Source organism: Kryptolebias marmoratus, linkage group LG5, assembly GCF_001649575.2.
Source record: "Kryptolebias marmoratus isolate JLee-2015 linkage group LG5, ASM164957v2, whole genome shotgun sequence".
Taxonomy (NCBI): Eukaryota; Metazoa; Chordata; class Actinopteri; order Cyprinodontiformes; family Rivulidae; genus Kryptolebias; species Kryptolebias marmoratus.
The window spans coordinates 12,503,433-12,518,504 of NC_051434.1; the positions used below are offsets into that span (position 1 = coordinate 12,503,433).

At 41.0% G+C, this 15,072-nt stretch overlaps 1 protein-coding gene across 1 annotated transcript in view; it reads left to right on the forward strand.

The window, feature by feature from the left end:
- Nucleotides 1-14,400, forward strand: part of rapgef5a (Rap guanine nucleotide exchange factor (GEF) 5a) — a 44,763-nt gene extending 30,363 nt beyond the window's left edge. Inside the window, exons 11-26 of the mRNA XM_017425730.3 lie at nucleotides 597-697; nucleotides 4,975-5,053; nucleotides 5,130-5,274; nucleotides 6,610-6,701; nucleotides 6,795-6,825; nucleotides 6,976-7,054; nucleotides 7,256-7,405; nucleotides 8,209-8,306; nucleotides 8,673-8,795; nucleotides 9,521-9,699; nucleotides 9,805-9,895; nucleotides 9,967-10,017; nucleotides 10,117-10,204; nucleotides 10,299-10,363; nucleotides 10,603-10,657; nucleotides 11,617-14,400. Of these exons, the coding sequence (XP_017281219.1) occupies nucleotides 597-697; nucleotides 4,975-5,053; nucleotides 5,130-5,274; nucleotides 6,610-6,701; nucleotides 6,795-6,825; nucleotides 6,976-7,054; nucleotides 7,256-7,405; nucleotides 8,209-8,306; nucleotides 8,673-8,795; nucleotides 9,521-9,699; nucleotides 9,805-9,895; nucleotides 9,967-10,017; nucleotides 10,117-10,204; nucleotides 10,299-10,363; nucleotides 10,603-10,657; nucleotides 11,617-11,735 (1,546 nt within the window). The 3' untranslated portion in view covers nucleotides 11,736-14,400. The remainder of the gene's footprint in view (nucleotides 1-596; nucleotides 698-4,974; nucleotides 5,054-5,129; nucleotides 5,275-6,609; nucleotides 6,702-6,794; nucleotides 6,826-6,975; nucleotides 7,055-7,255; nucleotides 7,406-8,208; nucleotides 8,307-8,672; nucleotides 8,796-9,520; nucleotides 9,700-9,804; nucleotides 9,896-9,966; nucleotides 10,018-10,116; nucleotides 10,205-10,298; nucleotides 10,364-10,602; nucleotides 10,658-11,616) is intronic.
- The last annotated feature ends 672 nt before the right edge of the window (nucleotides 14,401-15,072 follow it).

Consider the following 15,072-nt stretch of genomic DNA (forward strand, 5'->3'; position numbering starts at 1 on the left):
TGGGAAAAGATGGCACCAAGACACTTCTAAACACATAATTCAGTGAGTTCAGGGTCATAAACTGTATGTGTTCAAAGTTGATTTCTTTGTGCAATGTTTGCCAAGACCTGAGGCACAAAAGAGGGAGTGTCAGTGACGGGCAGGTTTAATGTCTGTGTGTGTGTGTGTATGCAATTCAAAGCAATCCTCAGTAGCAATCAGTTCCCTTGCTGGGCTACTGTAGGAGCTGTCAGAGCGAGGGTTTTAATCTTATGGGCTTGTGGCTGACAGCGGCAGACAACAAGACATTGTGCCCCATGGAGGATCACCCTTCCTGGGAATGCAAAACTTCGTGGAGGACGGATTGTTAGCACACAATAAGACATGAGGATGACCTCTGAGCTAGCTACTCTTGCAGAGGCAGAGGAGGATATAGATGATGAGGATGGCAGCGAGGAAGAGTCAGACACCTATACATTCGATGTCCCCCATTTTCCTTACATTGATGATGACAATGTGGAGGAGGAGGAGAGAGAGAAATCATGGAGGGATGGACGTGGATCCACTTGGTGCTCTCGCTCTCGTTCGGAAGACTATTGCAGTTCTTCGTCTTTCAGGTACGTGGTGGTGTCAGGAACGCCGCTCAAGATCTTGGAGCATCTCCTCAGCGATCTGCGACTGGATGACCAAAGAGGGGCACCAGAGAACAGAGAGAGCGGTAAGTCGAAACATCCACACAGGAAACACGTGTGTGTTTAAAGTGGCAGTGTGTAGAAACTCATTTCTGTGACTGTAGAGTACACACAAACCAAACAGACAAACACAGATGCAAAGTGTTAAAATATATCAAAAGATTAGTCGAAAATGAGTGATTTGTTTTCAGGTGAACACTGCTGTCATTTAAAAGCAGCTCAAGGCTTCCTAACACGTAATAAACTGCTCTTATCACATACCTCATCTATGATCGTGAACAAAGCAATGAATTCCTTCTGACGAATTACTTTTTCGGTTCCGCACAAGTTGGAACACAGACACAGACGGGCTTTCATTTTTACTTTACCCCAAAGTAAATCCTTATCCAGGAGTTATGCGCTTACCCTCAGTGACACCTCGGTGTGTGTGTGTGTGTGTGTTGAACCTCGCACCTCGTCCAGGTGCGTTCACTCAGTCATGTCGTTGCCGGTAAAAATGAAAAATATTTAGGAAGTTCAATGTTCTAATGAGATTATGAAATGACTGCCTGAGGGTGCTTTAAGTACGTCTTCCAATGAACAGTCAAGTCTCATTTTTACAATCCTTAAAATGGGGGGTCTGTGGAAGCGTTCTGAACAATAATTATCTTACGTGTTGTAGATGGCTCTCTGAAGGACCTCACTTTTGACCAGATTGATGAGTTAATTAATAATTAATGACCTAGTTTGTGTAAATATTGTGTTGTACACATATTAAATATTAAGAATTTGATTATTGAAAATCCTTTGTCTTTTTGTACTTGAGATATTTGTTCCAATTTGATATATTTTCTTCATATTTTTAAACAATCATTGGCCACTTGAATGAATTGAGGGAATTTAAAGGTGGCAACTCTTTAATTATAACTTGATCATTTGAAAAATGTGACTTTAAACAGCTATGCTTTTTCTTTGGAGTTGTTTTAAAATGGCAGGAGTCCACTTTACTCTTGGCCCCATTCTGACTAGCCATGAGCTCATCAATCCTGTCAGAATTAAACTCCAAATTGTGGCTGTTCATAAAGCTGTCTAGAACAGGTAAGATATTAATTGTTCGTGAGGTTTTCACACAACCCCACTTTAAAATATCTTAATCTCAGAGATACCAATTATGTCAAATGTTTTATAGAAATAGGCTAAATTGAAAATATGCAAACATTTTTCCAAAAAACTGTAAAACCTCTTATCAACCAGTTGTCTAGAGATCAGATTTTAAATGCAAAAAGTGCAAAAATTAACAGAAAAATGGTTTTTTTCTTCTAGTTAAATTCAAACATCATCATGAAGCTGAGGTTCACCTGAGTTGTATCTTTATTTTTTGGGCCATCATGGATTCCAGTTGGTTTTTTTTTACCAAACCCCTGCTCTTGCCTCCCTGCACCATTTTTTTTAAAGACAAGGCGCCTTTATGCATCAGCTCCGGCCTCAGCACCACCAGCTCCCAGCGGTCCACAGGGAGCCATCTCACTGAATTGCAGGAAGCAAAGGAAGAAAGAGGGAGAGATAAATGTGGGAGAGAACTGAGATGGGCTTTGTCGAGGAAGTCCGCCCGATATTTATTCACCGAGGAGAGTCAAAGAAGTGAAGAAAGGGAGACAGGAGAATAGATGGAGAATCTATGTGTGTGTGTTTTGCTGTTCCTGTCTTTGCGTCTGTGAATGGCTGTCTTTTTATCCATGAACTCTGAGGAAACATGTACATATATGGTGTTGCATGCTTTTGAGTGTGTGTGTGTGTGTGTGTGTGTGTGTGTGCGTGTTGGCTCCCTGGGGTGGCGCCGAGCATCAGCGTGCCGTTTTATCGGGCTTAGCTGTGCAGCATGTTGAACAGGCTTGAACACGCTTCCATGGAGAGAAAGAGCAATTACCCCCACACACCCCTCAACACATGCACGTAAAACACACACAGGAGAAAAAACAAGCAGCAGATTACCGTCATTAGTTTAGCACACACACATTTTCTCTATTTTTTTTTTCTTTCTTTCTCACAAGAGATAAAGTCCCCAAGGTCAGACTGAATGAGTTATTCATCAGGGTGTGTGTGTGTGTGTGTGTGTGTACTGCGGTGTCTGTGACTATGTGTTTGACTTTGTCTGTGCCAGCGGGCAAGCGCAGGGGGCATATGTTGAAGATGAAAATGGATATTTATCATCACATGGAGCTTAGCGAGAGAGCGGAGCGTAGGAGGAGAGAAGTAGTAGGAGGAAGGAGGAAATGCATTCGCTGAGAAGGAGAAAATAAAAAATAAAAAATACTGGGATGTAGGGAAGAAGGAGGAGGAAGTGGAAAGCTGAGATAGAGTAAAAATAAGTTGGGTCAAGAAATGACTTCATTCTTGATTATTTCTGTAAATGTTTATTCAGCATTCTCGCTATTGTTTTTGTTTTTTTATTTTTCCACGTTTTCTCGATCTGAATACTTCTGTATACTTTGTTCTATTTTGGCCATCCATATATCAAGAACTTGAGCACTTTCAGGAGATGGGTGCTGACTTTTGGATTTTGACTTTTCAAATAATTTAACTTTATTTGCAAATATTTTCCTTATAAAAATACATGGAGATCTCTTCAACATTTCTTTGAAATCTGCTGCATCAAACTTGCTAAGTTTTTTATGCTACATTTAGGTTTTAGCTACTGTTCTGCTACATTTTGCTTTTAGCTAGCCTTTTGCCACTTTTAAATTTTAGCAAGCCTTTTGCTACTTTAGCTTTTGGCCACCTTTTGGGTACTTTTAGCTAATGTTTTGCTACTTTTAGCTAGCAGTTTAATGCTTTTAGCTTTTACATAGCTGTCTGTGTCATTTAGTTTTTATGTCCTTTAGCTATATTTGGCTTTTAAGTAGCCCTTAGCTTTACCAACTTAATTTCAGCTTCTTCAACAAGTTTCAGCAGTTGTCCAGCTCTCAGCATTGACTCTGCCGTCTCTCTGGTTGTGAAGGTCTCAGTATGAAGTGACAGTAAAGTAAGTCACAGAGGTTTTAAAAAAGCAACAAGCTCGGTCAGACCCGTCTAAAAATAGCTCTCAGGAAAGTTGTGATTTTATTTATAAAGGGGAGACAGTTGATGAAATATTAACTCAACGGTCTGTACTCAGTCTTCTATAATTGATTTATTTGCTCTCCTCCGTGCACAGCCATATTTGGGTCACATGTTCTCATGGAAAAAGTTTGACACCACACACACACACACACACACACACAGAGAGAGCTCTGTCGCACCACCAACAGTGGCTCATTACCCACCTGCAGTAAGGGATGTTTATATTTCATTCAAACCCGATGATCACCTGTTCAGCCTCACACACTCTGTCACTCCAGTCCGCTCTAATCCACCCTCGCTACGACGGAAGCTCTGATTAATCTTTCAAAGGCCACAATATGCTCATTTACATGTTGATCCTGGCTGTCTGCTGCTACTAGTTTACATGTTTTAATCTTCAAAACTGTTTTTTTTTATGCTGGAGCCCATTTTATACATTACCTTCAATTTGCTCGTGTCCTTTTAGGGTCCTACTCCCTAAAATCTGCAGTGATTGGCCAAAAGCTTGTGGTTGTTTTCCACATTCCAAAGAAATCCACGCGGTGATGCTGATAAGTAACAAGGAAATGGGATAAACTGGTAATCTGCTTCATCAGGATGCAGATAGATGTTGCTGGAAAAGTTTTGATTGATTCGAATGCCTGACAAGAAAAAGCGGATTATCTTACCTTTCAGTGTCTTCAACTCCAAACCCAGATAAGAGAGGCTCAGTTTTAAGTTCGTATTGTAAATCTGTTAGCTTTGGAGTAGTCAGGACTCAGACTTTTCTCCTGATCATTGATGGGGTCTCTAAAGCTTGTCCCCTTTCGTGGAATTCATGCGAACCCACACTTTTCTGAGCAACATAAGGCTGTAAGTGTGGGTACAGCTGGATGCACAGCAAGCAGGAATGAGCATCACTGTTAGTGTTATCACTGAATGTGGATTGTTATGTTATTACCATTATTAATATAGATATTGTTCTTGACATAAAACTCTTTAATTTGGGATAAAATAGGGAGACAGGAATGCAAGCATCACATTAAAGGTCTTTTGTTCCCGTTTTAATTTGCGTTTCAAAGCTGAATCCCTTGTTAAACTCGTTAGGTTGAAGGCAGACATTCATCAAGTAGCTTCAAAGAAACTTTTTTTGTTTTTGACGTGAATTTAATTAGGAAAATATCACTTGGACCATTTTGTCTGTAAAGGTCCTAGAAGCGACTCACAACGTGTTCTGTGTTTTCAGAAATGCTGCTGGATGACTTCCTGCTGACCTACCTTGTGTTCATGTCCACCAACGACCTCTGTCAGGCGCTGCTGGGACAATATCCTTCCACAGAGTCTCACACACATCCTCTCAGGCTCCACGTTGTCTTTTGTTGTCTCCTTGACCGCGCTCACCTATAGCAGCGCACGCTGCAGGGGCCAAGAGGAAGGCAAAGACACCCTCTTCAGGAAGCGCAAGGTACTGCGGCTGGTCTCCCACTGGAGCAGGCTTTATAAGGACTTCCTCAAGGAAGAGGAGCATGTCAGGAGCTTCATGAAGGTATGCCTGCACCGGTCATTATTATCACTATAAATATTTATTTATGGATATATTGTTTTACTCATGATTTTAATTCTTAAGGGTAATTTTCACACACACTTTGGAAAAGCTTCTGAGGACTCATTAACTTCTGTTGTCCCTGTCTTGTTATGAAATGGAGCTGTTATTGAGTTTTGCATAACTAGATAGTATTTCTTCTTTTGTCTTACACGGTACAGTGAATCCGATTGGATTCTTTTGAATGTGAGACGCACACACACACACGAGACAAACAGGACAGGACGTGATTAGAGCCCCACACTCAGTAAGAGTCAGAGTAAACACCCAGGCACCACTTGCTTGTTCCTTCATAACCTGACAGCTCTGTTGCTGTTGCTATGGAAACCAAAGTGGTAGGGTTGGCAAGGGTATAAGCTTATACGGAGTGTGCAGCCCAGGTGATAGTTGCCTAGTAACAGAAATGAGAGGGGGAATTGGACTTTTGAGGGTTACGGTGGGTCATTGACAATGATAAAGAGGTGTGTGTGTGCGTGCATGTGTGTGCGTAGATCTGTGCAAATTCTTATTGTTATGACCTTCTGAATTTTTATGCCGGTCATTAATTCTCCATCATACACACACAGACACCACAGGGCATACCTTAACACTAAACATTGGTTATTAAATGAGCTGCACATCCTGTCCTCATGCTGAATGGTGTTACTTATTTATTAACAAGAGAAAATGGTACACCTAAACCTCTTAGTTATAACAAATAGTTTACAATTAGTAAGTTAGATGATTTTAAATAAGTAGTTTTATTCTTTTGTCTTTTTAGTTGGACGAAGAAATGAGTAGTCAGTGTCTTACCTGCAGCAGTTAGGATAACAGATGCGACAGACAAGCTGATGTTTGACACAATGTCATCAGAAGAGGAGATTTTTCAGCACTTAAAGCAGCTCAGACCTCAAAGATCTCATAGTGGCTCAGACAAATATTATTTCATGTATTTTTACAGCATGTCACTTTAGATCAGAGGGTTATTTACCTGGGAGAACTTTGGAGTTCCAGTCTGCAATCCTGAAACATGATCCATGCGCTTCACGCCAAAGACTCAGTTTGTGTATCCACCTGGCTGTGTCTTGAGCGGCATTAGCTTATCGCTTTTTGAAATTTTCTGTCGAGAATCCTGCCTACATTTCAAGCTGACAACACGCTGAGAGCTTTCTGCTGTTCGCGAGACACTGATGACTCATCTTCACACGACCAATTTTAGAAAAACAACCTGACTGTTCCTTTAACGTGGGCCGAGCTGTCATGAGATGTTGCATCTTTCCTGTCTTCTCTGTTTGTCAGACGCTGTACAGGTGTGTGTTAGAGGATCTGTACGAGTTCCCCACGCTGGAAAAAGACCTGAAGGAGTTTCAGAAACTTCTGCGCCGCAGACAGTAAGAGCTTTTGTGTGTCTTTGCACACTGTCTGATATGTTTTCCATGAGATTGTGTGTGTAACCCTCCTGTTACTGTGTTACTTTCTGACAGCACAGTGGATGACTGCCCTCCAAATCAAAAGGTATGTCAAAGAAACCTTTTTGTCGAGGCTAACTTTTAGATGCACAATATGTTCTGATATAGACACCTCTTATACGCTAACTAACAATATACGATGGAGGTAAAATAAAGGATTTCAGCTCCCGTGTTTCTTCTGCTTTTTCTCTGGCAGAGTAAACAAATGTATCAGCAGCTGAGTTTGAAGGAAAACAGTCTACAGCTTCGCAATTCACAGACAGAAACAAGAGAAGGTAAGACACAGACACAGGCAGAGACATTGTCCAGAGCTAAACATCGTTATGGATAATTAGTCATCTGACTTAAAGATATACACTAAATGTCTGTTTCCCCATTTCTGTCTGCTTGTCTCTATGACAGAAGTTGAGTTTTTTTTTGTCTTCGTGCTTCCATGTGATTTTTAAACCACTAAATACGTTCCTTTTATTGCTCAGTGATAGTTTGCGTGTACGTGAGCGCCGACTCCTACCTAAGCGTCCACACGCATCCTGCTCTGGAGGCCCAGGAGCTGCTCCGGATTGTGAGCCTGAACCTGGACAGAACAGGGGATGACACGGTGCTCGCCGTGGTGTCGCACACTGGAGGTACACAAACACAAGACAAAAAGCACACACACACAGACGCACACATTTCACTGCAGGTGGATGTCCCTCTGCACATTTAGACTGTACCTTCTCAGACCTTTCTGCATCCTAAGTTTCCCTAAGACAGTGTTGTCCAATCCTGTTCCTGGAGGGCCACTATCCTGCATGTTTTAGTTGTTTTCCTGCTCTTCAGCAGGTCTTCACATTCTGCAGAAGCCGGCTAATCACTCATTCATTCAAACCTGGTGTGTCAAAATAGAGAAACACCTAAAAAATTGAGGATAGTGGCCCTCCAGGACCAGGATTGGACACCACTGCCCTAAGATTTGTCGTCCTTAGTAACTTTAAAAGTGAACCAAAGCGTAAAAGTCGTCCTCATTGTCCTACTCATCCTGTGGGCGGCAGTGGCTCAGGAGGTAGGGGTTTGTCCTGTAATCGGAGGGTTGCTGGTTCAAGCCCCCGCTCCGGCTGTCTCAGCTGTTGTGTCCTTGGGCAAGACACTTCACCCGCCTTGCCTACTGGTGGTGGTCAGAGGGCTCGGTGGCGCTGGTGTGATGGCAGCCTCACCTCTGTCAGCCCGCCCCAGGGCAGCTGTGGCTACATTGTAGCTTACCACCATCAGTGTGTGAATGTGTGGATGAATGGGTGAATGATTGTAGTGTAAAGCGCTTTGGGGTCCTTGGACTAGATAAAGCGCTATATGAGTGCAAGCCATTAGCCATTTACCATACACTCTGGCTTTTGAAATCCCCTCATCGTCATCTTTGTCTTCTCTGTCCTGTTTTGCATGGACTTGTCTGCAGAGCGAAGAGTGTTGCAGCCCAGTGACTGCGTCTACTCCGAGTCTCTGACCCCTCAGGGGAAGCTCATGGCCTGTCACAGGGATCTCACTGAGATCTTGGTATGTAAACACCCAGTTGTGTTTTTGCATCAGTTTCTCTGTAGCATCCGATCTTCCTCAGTTTTTCAGAAGCACTGATAGCAACAAAAACTGTAGGTTGCACATCTGAAGTGAGCCTGATTATTTTACATGTGTGCTCTTTAATTTTGTTGGTGGTTTAATATGTGTGTAATTGTCTTTCCAGCCGACAGATTTAAAAAAGTATTATGAGTCGAGCATTAAAAACAAAAAGACCGTCTCAGTTCATACAGAAACAGAGATATTGTTTCACTTACTCAGACATAACCTAATTCTAATAATAGTTATTTTCTGTGCCTGTTAAACTGTTGTGCACTTTAACTCAGCCTTGTTCGTTTCTATTTGCAGCCTCCGTTAACCGACTTTGCTGAGTTAAGCAGGAGGCCGGTTCGACTTTTAGGCATCAACACCTGGGATGTGGCAGCTGCACTCACGCACCTGGACTGGAGCCTCTTCAAATCCATCCATGAGGTACAAACACACACATATGTGCTATGCATTTACACATTTTACTAGATTTCTTATCATGACAGAAATTGTTGGATTAAGTTATAAAAACGTGCACAGCTGCATAACTTGCGCAGCTGAGGGGCTCTCAGGAACAATTCTTTATAAATTAATTTAAACATTGTAATAATGGAGAAACAGAGGCTTTTCCTTTTGTGTTTATGTCAGGAACGTCTTTGAGCTTTTTATTCTGAGAGAAGAGGCTGCACAAGACAATATTTAATAAAGTAAAAAAAATATATGATAACATATTTATTTTAAACTCATTAGAGGGTCATATTTTTGCTTATTTGGATCGTAAATCTACACACAGCCCACCTGTTTTGTTATACATTCTTCAAATATGCTCTGTTATTATTTTAGTATTAATATTATTGTTGTTGGGGTTGAGGGGGTTTATTTATGTCAATGGTCACAAAAATATAGTTTGTACTGTCCTCCAGTGCAACTGGCAGTCCCAGTGCATGATACTACCACCACTGTGCTTTACAGTTGGGCGTAATGACTCACTTTAAACCACCTAAAAATATGTTTGCTAAAACAAAACTATGTGTTTGTTTTAAAGGCCATTAAAAGTCTAGTGTTACTGACATTCATGCTTAAAAGTGAGAGGATATAAACTTGGTTATGGGTTTTTCATGAAAGGCCCAGTTGATTTCACACGCACGCTTCCCTCGTCTCATGTGCAGCAGGAGCTGGTGTACTACACTCTGAGCCGTGCTCCAGGCGCTGGGTACACAGCGGCGCTCTCTGTTCTCCTCCAGCGATGTAACGAGGTCCAGCAGTGGGTCATGTCTGAGGTTCTCAAGTGTGTGTCGCTCAACAAGAGAGTGCAGCTGCTCAAGAAGTTCATCAAGATTGCAGCTCAGTGAGTACATTAAAAAGAAATAAAACAAAGTGTTGTCATTTGTTCAGGAGCATCAGGACTTGGCGGGATTTGACCCTTTTTGTTTCTTCTGTGTGTTACATGTAGCTGTAAAACCCAAAGAAACCTGAACTCGGCGTTTGCCATCATCATGGGTCTTAACACAGCTGCTGTCAGCCGACTCAACCAGACGTGGGAGGTAAGGAGGAGATTCGCTGCGGGTTTATTTTAATGCGCAGTCCAGTTCTGACTAAATCTCCTCCTTTTCAGAAATGTCCAGGGAAGTTCAAGAAGCTGTTTTCAGAGTTGGAGCTCATCACGGTGAGATAAAGCATAAAAATGTGGTTCTCTTATGATTTAACAGTCAAATCACTCCTCGTTTTCCAAACCTTTTACTTATTTCCCTCTGTCTTTTTACAGGATCCATCCATGAACCACAAAGCTTATAGAGAGGCCTTCAAGAGGATGAAACCTCCTAAGATTCCCTTTATGCCTCTTCTCCTAAAAGGTACCTTCTATATTCTTCACAAACATGCACACACACACACATACACACATATAAAACACCAAACTAAACCTTACTGTGCCTCTACTGCTTGTAGACATCACTTTTATCCATGAGGGAAATAAGACCTTCCATGACAACTTGGTCAACTTTGAGAAGCTGGTGAGTTGAGTCACTTCTATGCTCTCTGTTTTTCACCTTAAATCAGTTAATATGAGCATTAGAGAAATGCGATTTAGAAAAGGCAAAGCTCAAGTTCTTTTCTTTTTTGACTGGTGAATAATTAATAACTTTAAAAATGCAGGGGACAGATTTATTAGATTCTTGGCTCAGTGTTGAAATTTGCTACAATTAAAATGTATTACATGACTGAGACAACATGTCGTCTTTGAATTCACCAGCATATGATAGCAGACACGGTGAGAATGATCCGCCACTGCCAAAGCGACCAACAAGGTGAGTCCTCTCATTTCTCAGCACTTTGCTTTATTCAGCAAACTTATAGGAAACACTCAGGTTTTAGCAGCTTTTATAAATGCCCTTACCTCTTCTGGCAATTTTTTCTGATTCTTGTGATCCATTTATTAGCTCATATACATGAGAATGAGGGGAAAAGGGAACAAAAAAAACAAGAAGTGTCCACAATGGGAGTTAAGCTGCAGGGTGGTAGCACTACTGCAAATCCCGGATTATCACAAAGTCATAAATGTGGAATATGTCCTTAAATGTGGCCTTGCAGTATTTAAAGCTGATGGAAGCCTGAAGCCAAATGTGGGGAGAAGGGTCTGAGAAAAGCTCACTGGTAGGAATCCTGATGCTGGAGTCCACCACAAACAGCAAAATGTTATTTATATTGTTGAAATCATGCAGCAAACCTAAGATATCATGCATTTCCAATTAATGTTGTGCACAAATAAAAGCAACAAAATAAATAGTAAACAACATATAGCCTAGCTTTTTTTTTGGTGATCTAAAATATAACACATATCATAAAACTGTGTGGTTAGCAATTCAGGAATTGAAGAAGTCTTACATTTATGCTCAGGAGCCTCCAGCGCTGTCCAAACGAACAATTTCAGTGAAGGAAATGTTTACTTTTCAGACAGAAAACCCACACTGTGGTGCTCTTTACACAAACTGTTTTGAATAAAGTCCTTCAAAAAGCAAAACAACGGAGGAAAAAATATAGAAAGGTTTGAGGTTTGAACTCTCGTTATGAGGACTGTAGCACCATCTGCAGCTGAGTTTGAGTACTACACCCTTTACCGTTTTCTCCCACAGTTACTAAGCAACTGTTTCCAGACTGGCTTTTATGTAATCATTTTTATGACTGTAGAGTTTTGCAGTTTTTATCAAGTATATATTTGGAAGTCTTCTGTTTGACCTGAGTGTGTGTTTTTGTATCCGTCTCCCAGGCAACGAGGTGATTGGGGTGGACAGCGCGGAGGTGAGGATGAGCGTTCACTGCCTGCACATCATCGACAATCAGCAGACGCTTTTCGAACTGTCGCACAAACTGGAGCCCCGAGCTTAAACACACGCACACACACACACACACACACACACACAAACCGACTGTGGAAACACCACGTGGTGGGAACCTGTCTCACATCAGGGGACACTTTGTACAGCAGAAATGTCACACACACACACTCACACACACACACACTGCAAAGAGATCACACAACCAGCAGTAAGGTGTGTGGGGACATAAAGATTCAACCGCACATTCTGGTAAAGGATTTCTCACAATGAAAATGTGTTTGTAAAGGATTTCTAAACTCCGTACACCCTCCGGTGAGTCTTCTACAGGAGCGGCATCTGCGCAGTGCGATGAAGAATTGCCAAACTGAAACAGAGTCGAGGAGGTCGCGATTAGCTCGTGGAGTATCCACGGGGCTGAGTTTGCGTTGTTTTCAAGATCAGCTTATTTACGAGCCTGTTCTGACCACACACACACACAAAAAACAAAAAAACTTTTATTTTTGTCACCTTAAACATCAGTAAGAACTTGATAACTTTTCATCATTTCAAATAGAAAAATATTCGTAAAGGATTTTGATTTGTTTAAAGGTCATTTTGGACGAAAGATGCATCATTGAAGGTCCAATACGTTTCCACCTGCACAGATATCTTTGTGTCCAGGCTACAGGTTATTGTTATGTAATAGAATCATGTGACGCTTTTTTTTTTTAATACTGTGCAAGAAGGAGCCACTGTTGATGGGTACTGAACAGTTCACCCTTTCAAGTTCTACACGCCTCATCCACCTTTATATATATATATATATATATATATATAGACACAGATAAGTTTGCATTGTACATACTGTGGACCTAAACACTTTTCAGTGCCAAACTTCATGTTGAGCGTTGCAGCTGTTTTGTTTGGGTATCGCAGCATTTCATGTCCTGGTCTTTAACCGTAACGTCTAGTCCTCGATCCGACTCCACACACAGATGGTTTCTGACATTGACTGAGTGCGGACTGCAGCTGAACCACACGCCGCGTTTCTATGGAAACCGTCCCAGCACAGATGAATCAATCTTTCCCTTTCCTCGTTTTTTTTTTTTGTTTGTTTGAGACATATTGTGTCAACGCAGTGCAGCCCGACGTGCTCGCAGGAAGAGCGGGCTGATTCTTACCGACTGAAAAGGTCATTTCGTTTTGAAATGGGCTCATCGAAACTGTGAGAACTAAAGCAGGAATGAACTTCATCCTTTGTAATGAACGCTGTTTTCCCCTTTTTTTTTCTATTTTCATCTGTTTAAAAAGTTAGAAACATGCTCTTGTTTACATGAGATGTGAGAAACCTTTTATTTGTTCAAAGTGGGAAATATTACCTTCTGTACCAACACAGAAACGCAGCATTAGAGGAAAAGTAGAATCCTAATTTCACATATTATTAGTGTTCTTATATTAAGTTTGGTTTTGTCCTGTCTGCTTGTTCCTGAAGTCACTTTACTGTGACAGTTCTGTTGAATTTCTAAATAAAGTGTTTTGAGCATTATAAAGTAAAATACTAAATGTTCACCAACATTTCAGCACTCAGCCCAGTGGAGAGAGGCGTTCTTCGGCTGCTCGTGATGAGGCAAACAAAAACTCACTTTGCCTGAACTGTTTTAGTGACAAATGTGGTTCATAGTAGAAGGCAACGATCGTCTTTCCCACCACGTTCGAATGCTCTGAAAGACGATTTTCTCTCTCAGTCTGCGGAAAACAGAATGTCGCTTATAGTCAGCCAAATGTGTTCATTCAAGCTGGCAGCATCAAAGACCTCGAAATATTCGATCAAACGAACATCCAAAAGTATTGCCTGTGGAAGGAAAACGCAGCTGTGGCTTATTGTTGGGGGATCAAGTTAATCCACATACGGGCTACATCACAAGTCCACACCACCGCGACAACATAGCATTTGGCACAAGTTGTTTAAAAACGATAAGTAGAGCTATTTTACATATAGTTTAATAACAATCCCCCTTTGTTACGTCTGACACTAAACGTGCATTCATGAAGTCAGATTTTATTCATCTGTTCGGGAAACCTTTCTTTAAAAACTGCAGTCCTGTTTAGAAAACGCCTGCCGTGAATCGGTGACTCACTGCTGGAGCTTTTTTTTTTTAAAATCAGAGCCACAACCCGTTCATGTTCAGTGCGACACTTCGGCTCCTATTTAAGCTGTACATGATGTACATACACTCGCATCTCTGCTGATCATGTTCAAAGAGCAACGAGATCCTTATGTTATTTATTGAACTATATATTGTTTATTTATAGTGACAGAATGTCTTGTTTTTGTGCCATTGTTCAGAGCTTTAGTTACGTATAGGAGCACATATAAGGAGAGGACTAAGTTCAAGTACTTTTCGTTGTTATGTAGCCACTAGGGGGCAGCAGAGGTGTAGGTCAGTGTGAAAAGCTTCCTGCTGTGAAAAAGTTGAATGAAGAGGAAACAACAGGAGGATGTATTCAGTGTTTTATCAGCCACTGACATAAGAGTGTAAAGTTTTGTTCTTTCTTTTTATAAAAGCATTGTTGTACAAAACTTGTTTGCATGACTAGAAAAACACAACCTTGACAAAGCAAGAGAGGATTGATCGGACGCTTTGTACGATTGTAATATTGTTTATGTGTAAATATATGCCGATGTTTGTTATTATTTATCTGTTGTAAATGAAAGAAAGTCAACTACAAAGCAACATGTCTCCTCTCGTCCTGCTTTTTCTTGCTCTGTTTGTGTTTTAAAGCCGCGTTTTACTGCGCATGTCCAAGTTTTACTGAAAATGAATAATTTGTAGGGTTTTATGGTACATCTCGAGATGAGGTAAATGTTAATTTTTTTTAATTTTGTGCAGATCCTAGGAATGGTTAAAAGACCAACGATACTCAGTGCTCTGAAGGATACATGCAGTAGAAGAAAGTGGCCAATCTAAACCTCAGACTGTCCTTGGTGGGATTTACTGACGCGGCGCAGCTGATTTCTCTCAGAATCTCTTCAGAAATAATTTGCAGCCTGTTTTTGTCTGTTCCGACTGCTTTTTATGTAGGGTCACTGCTTCTTGTTGCTTCATTTGAACCTTTCACCAACATGGACCGTGTGGTCGGCGTAACGAGTTATTAAGGATTTGAACATTTTGAGCAGAACTTATTTCAAAATTGGAAAAAAGCAGGTTTTTAATTATGGGGCGCCGTTTGTAAAGGAGCTTGTGCTCAAAATTCATGTCTAAATTTTGTCACATTTAGCTTCAAACACTGTTTTAAAATGTAGTGTTGATTTTCTGATGTCACTTTTTACAACATTTAGCTAGTTACATGTAATTGTTACAGCTACATACTAAATATAAATCTAAATGCTAAATGTTAAATCTAAA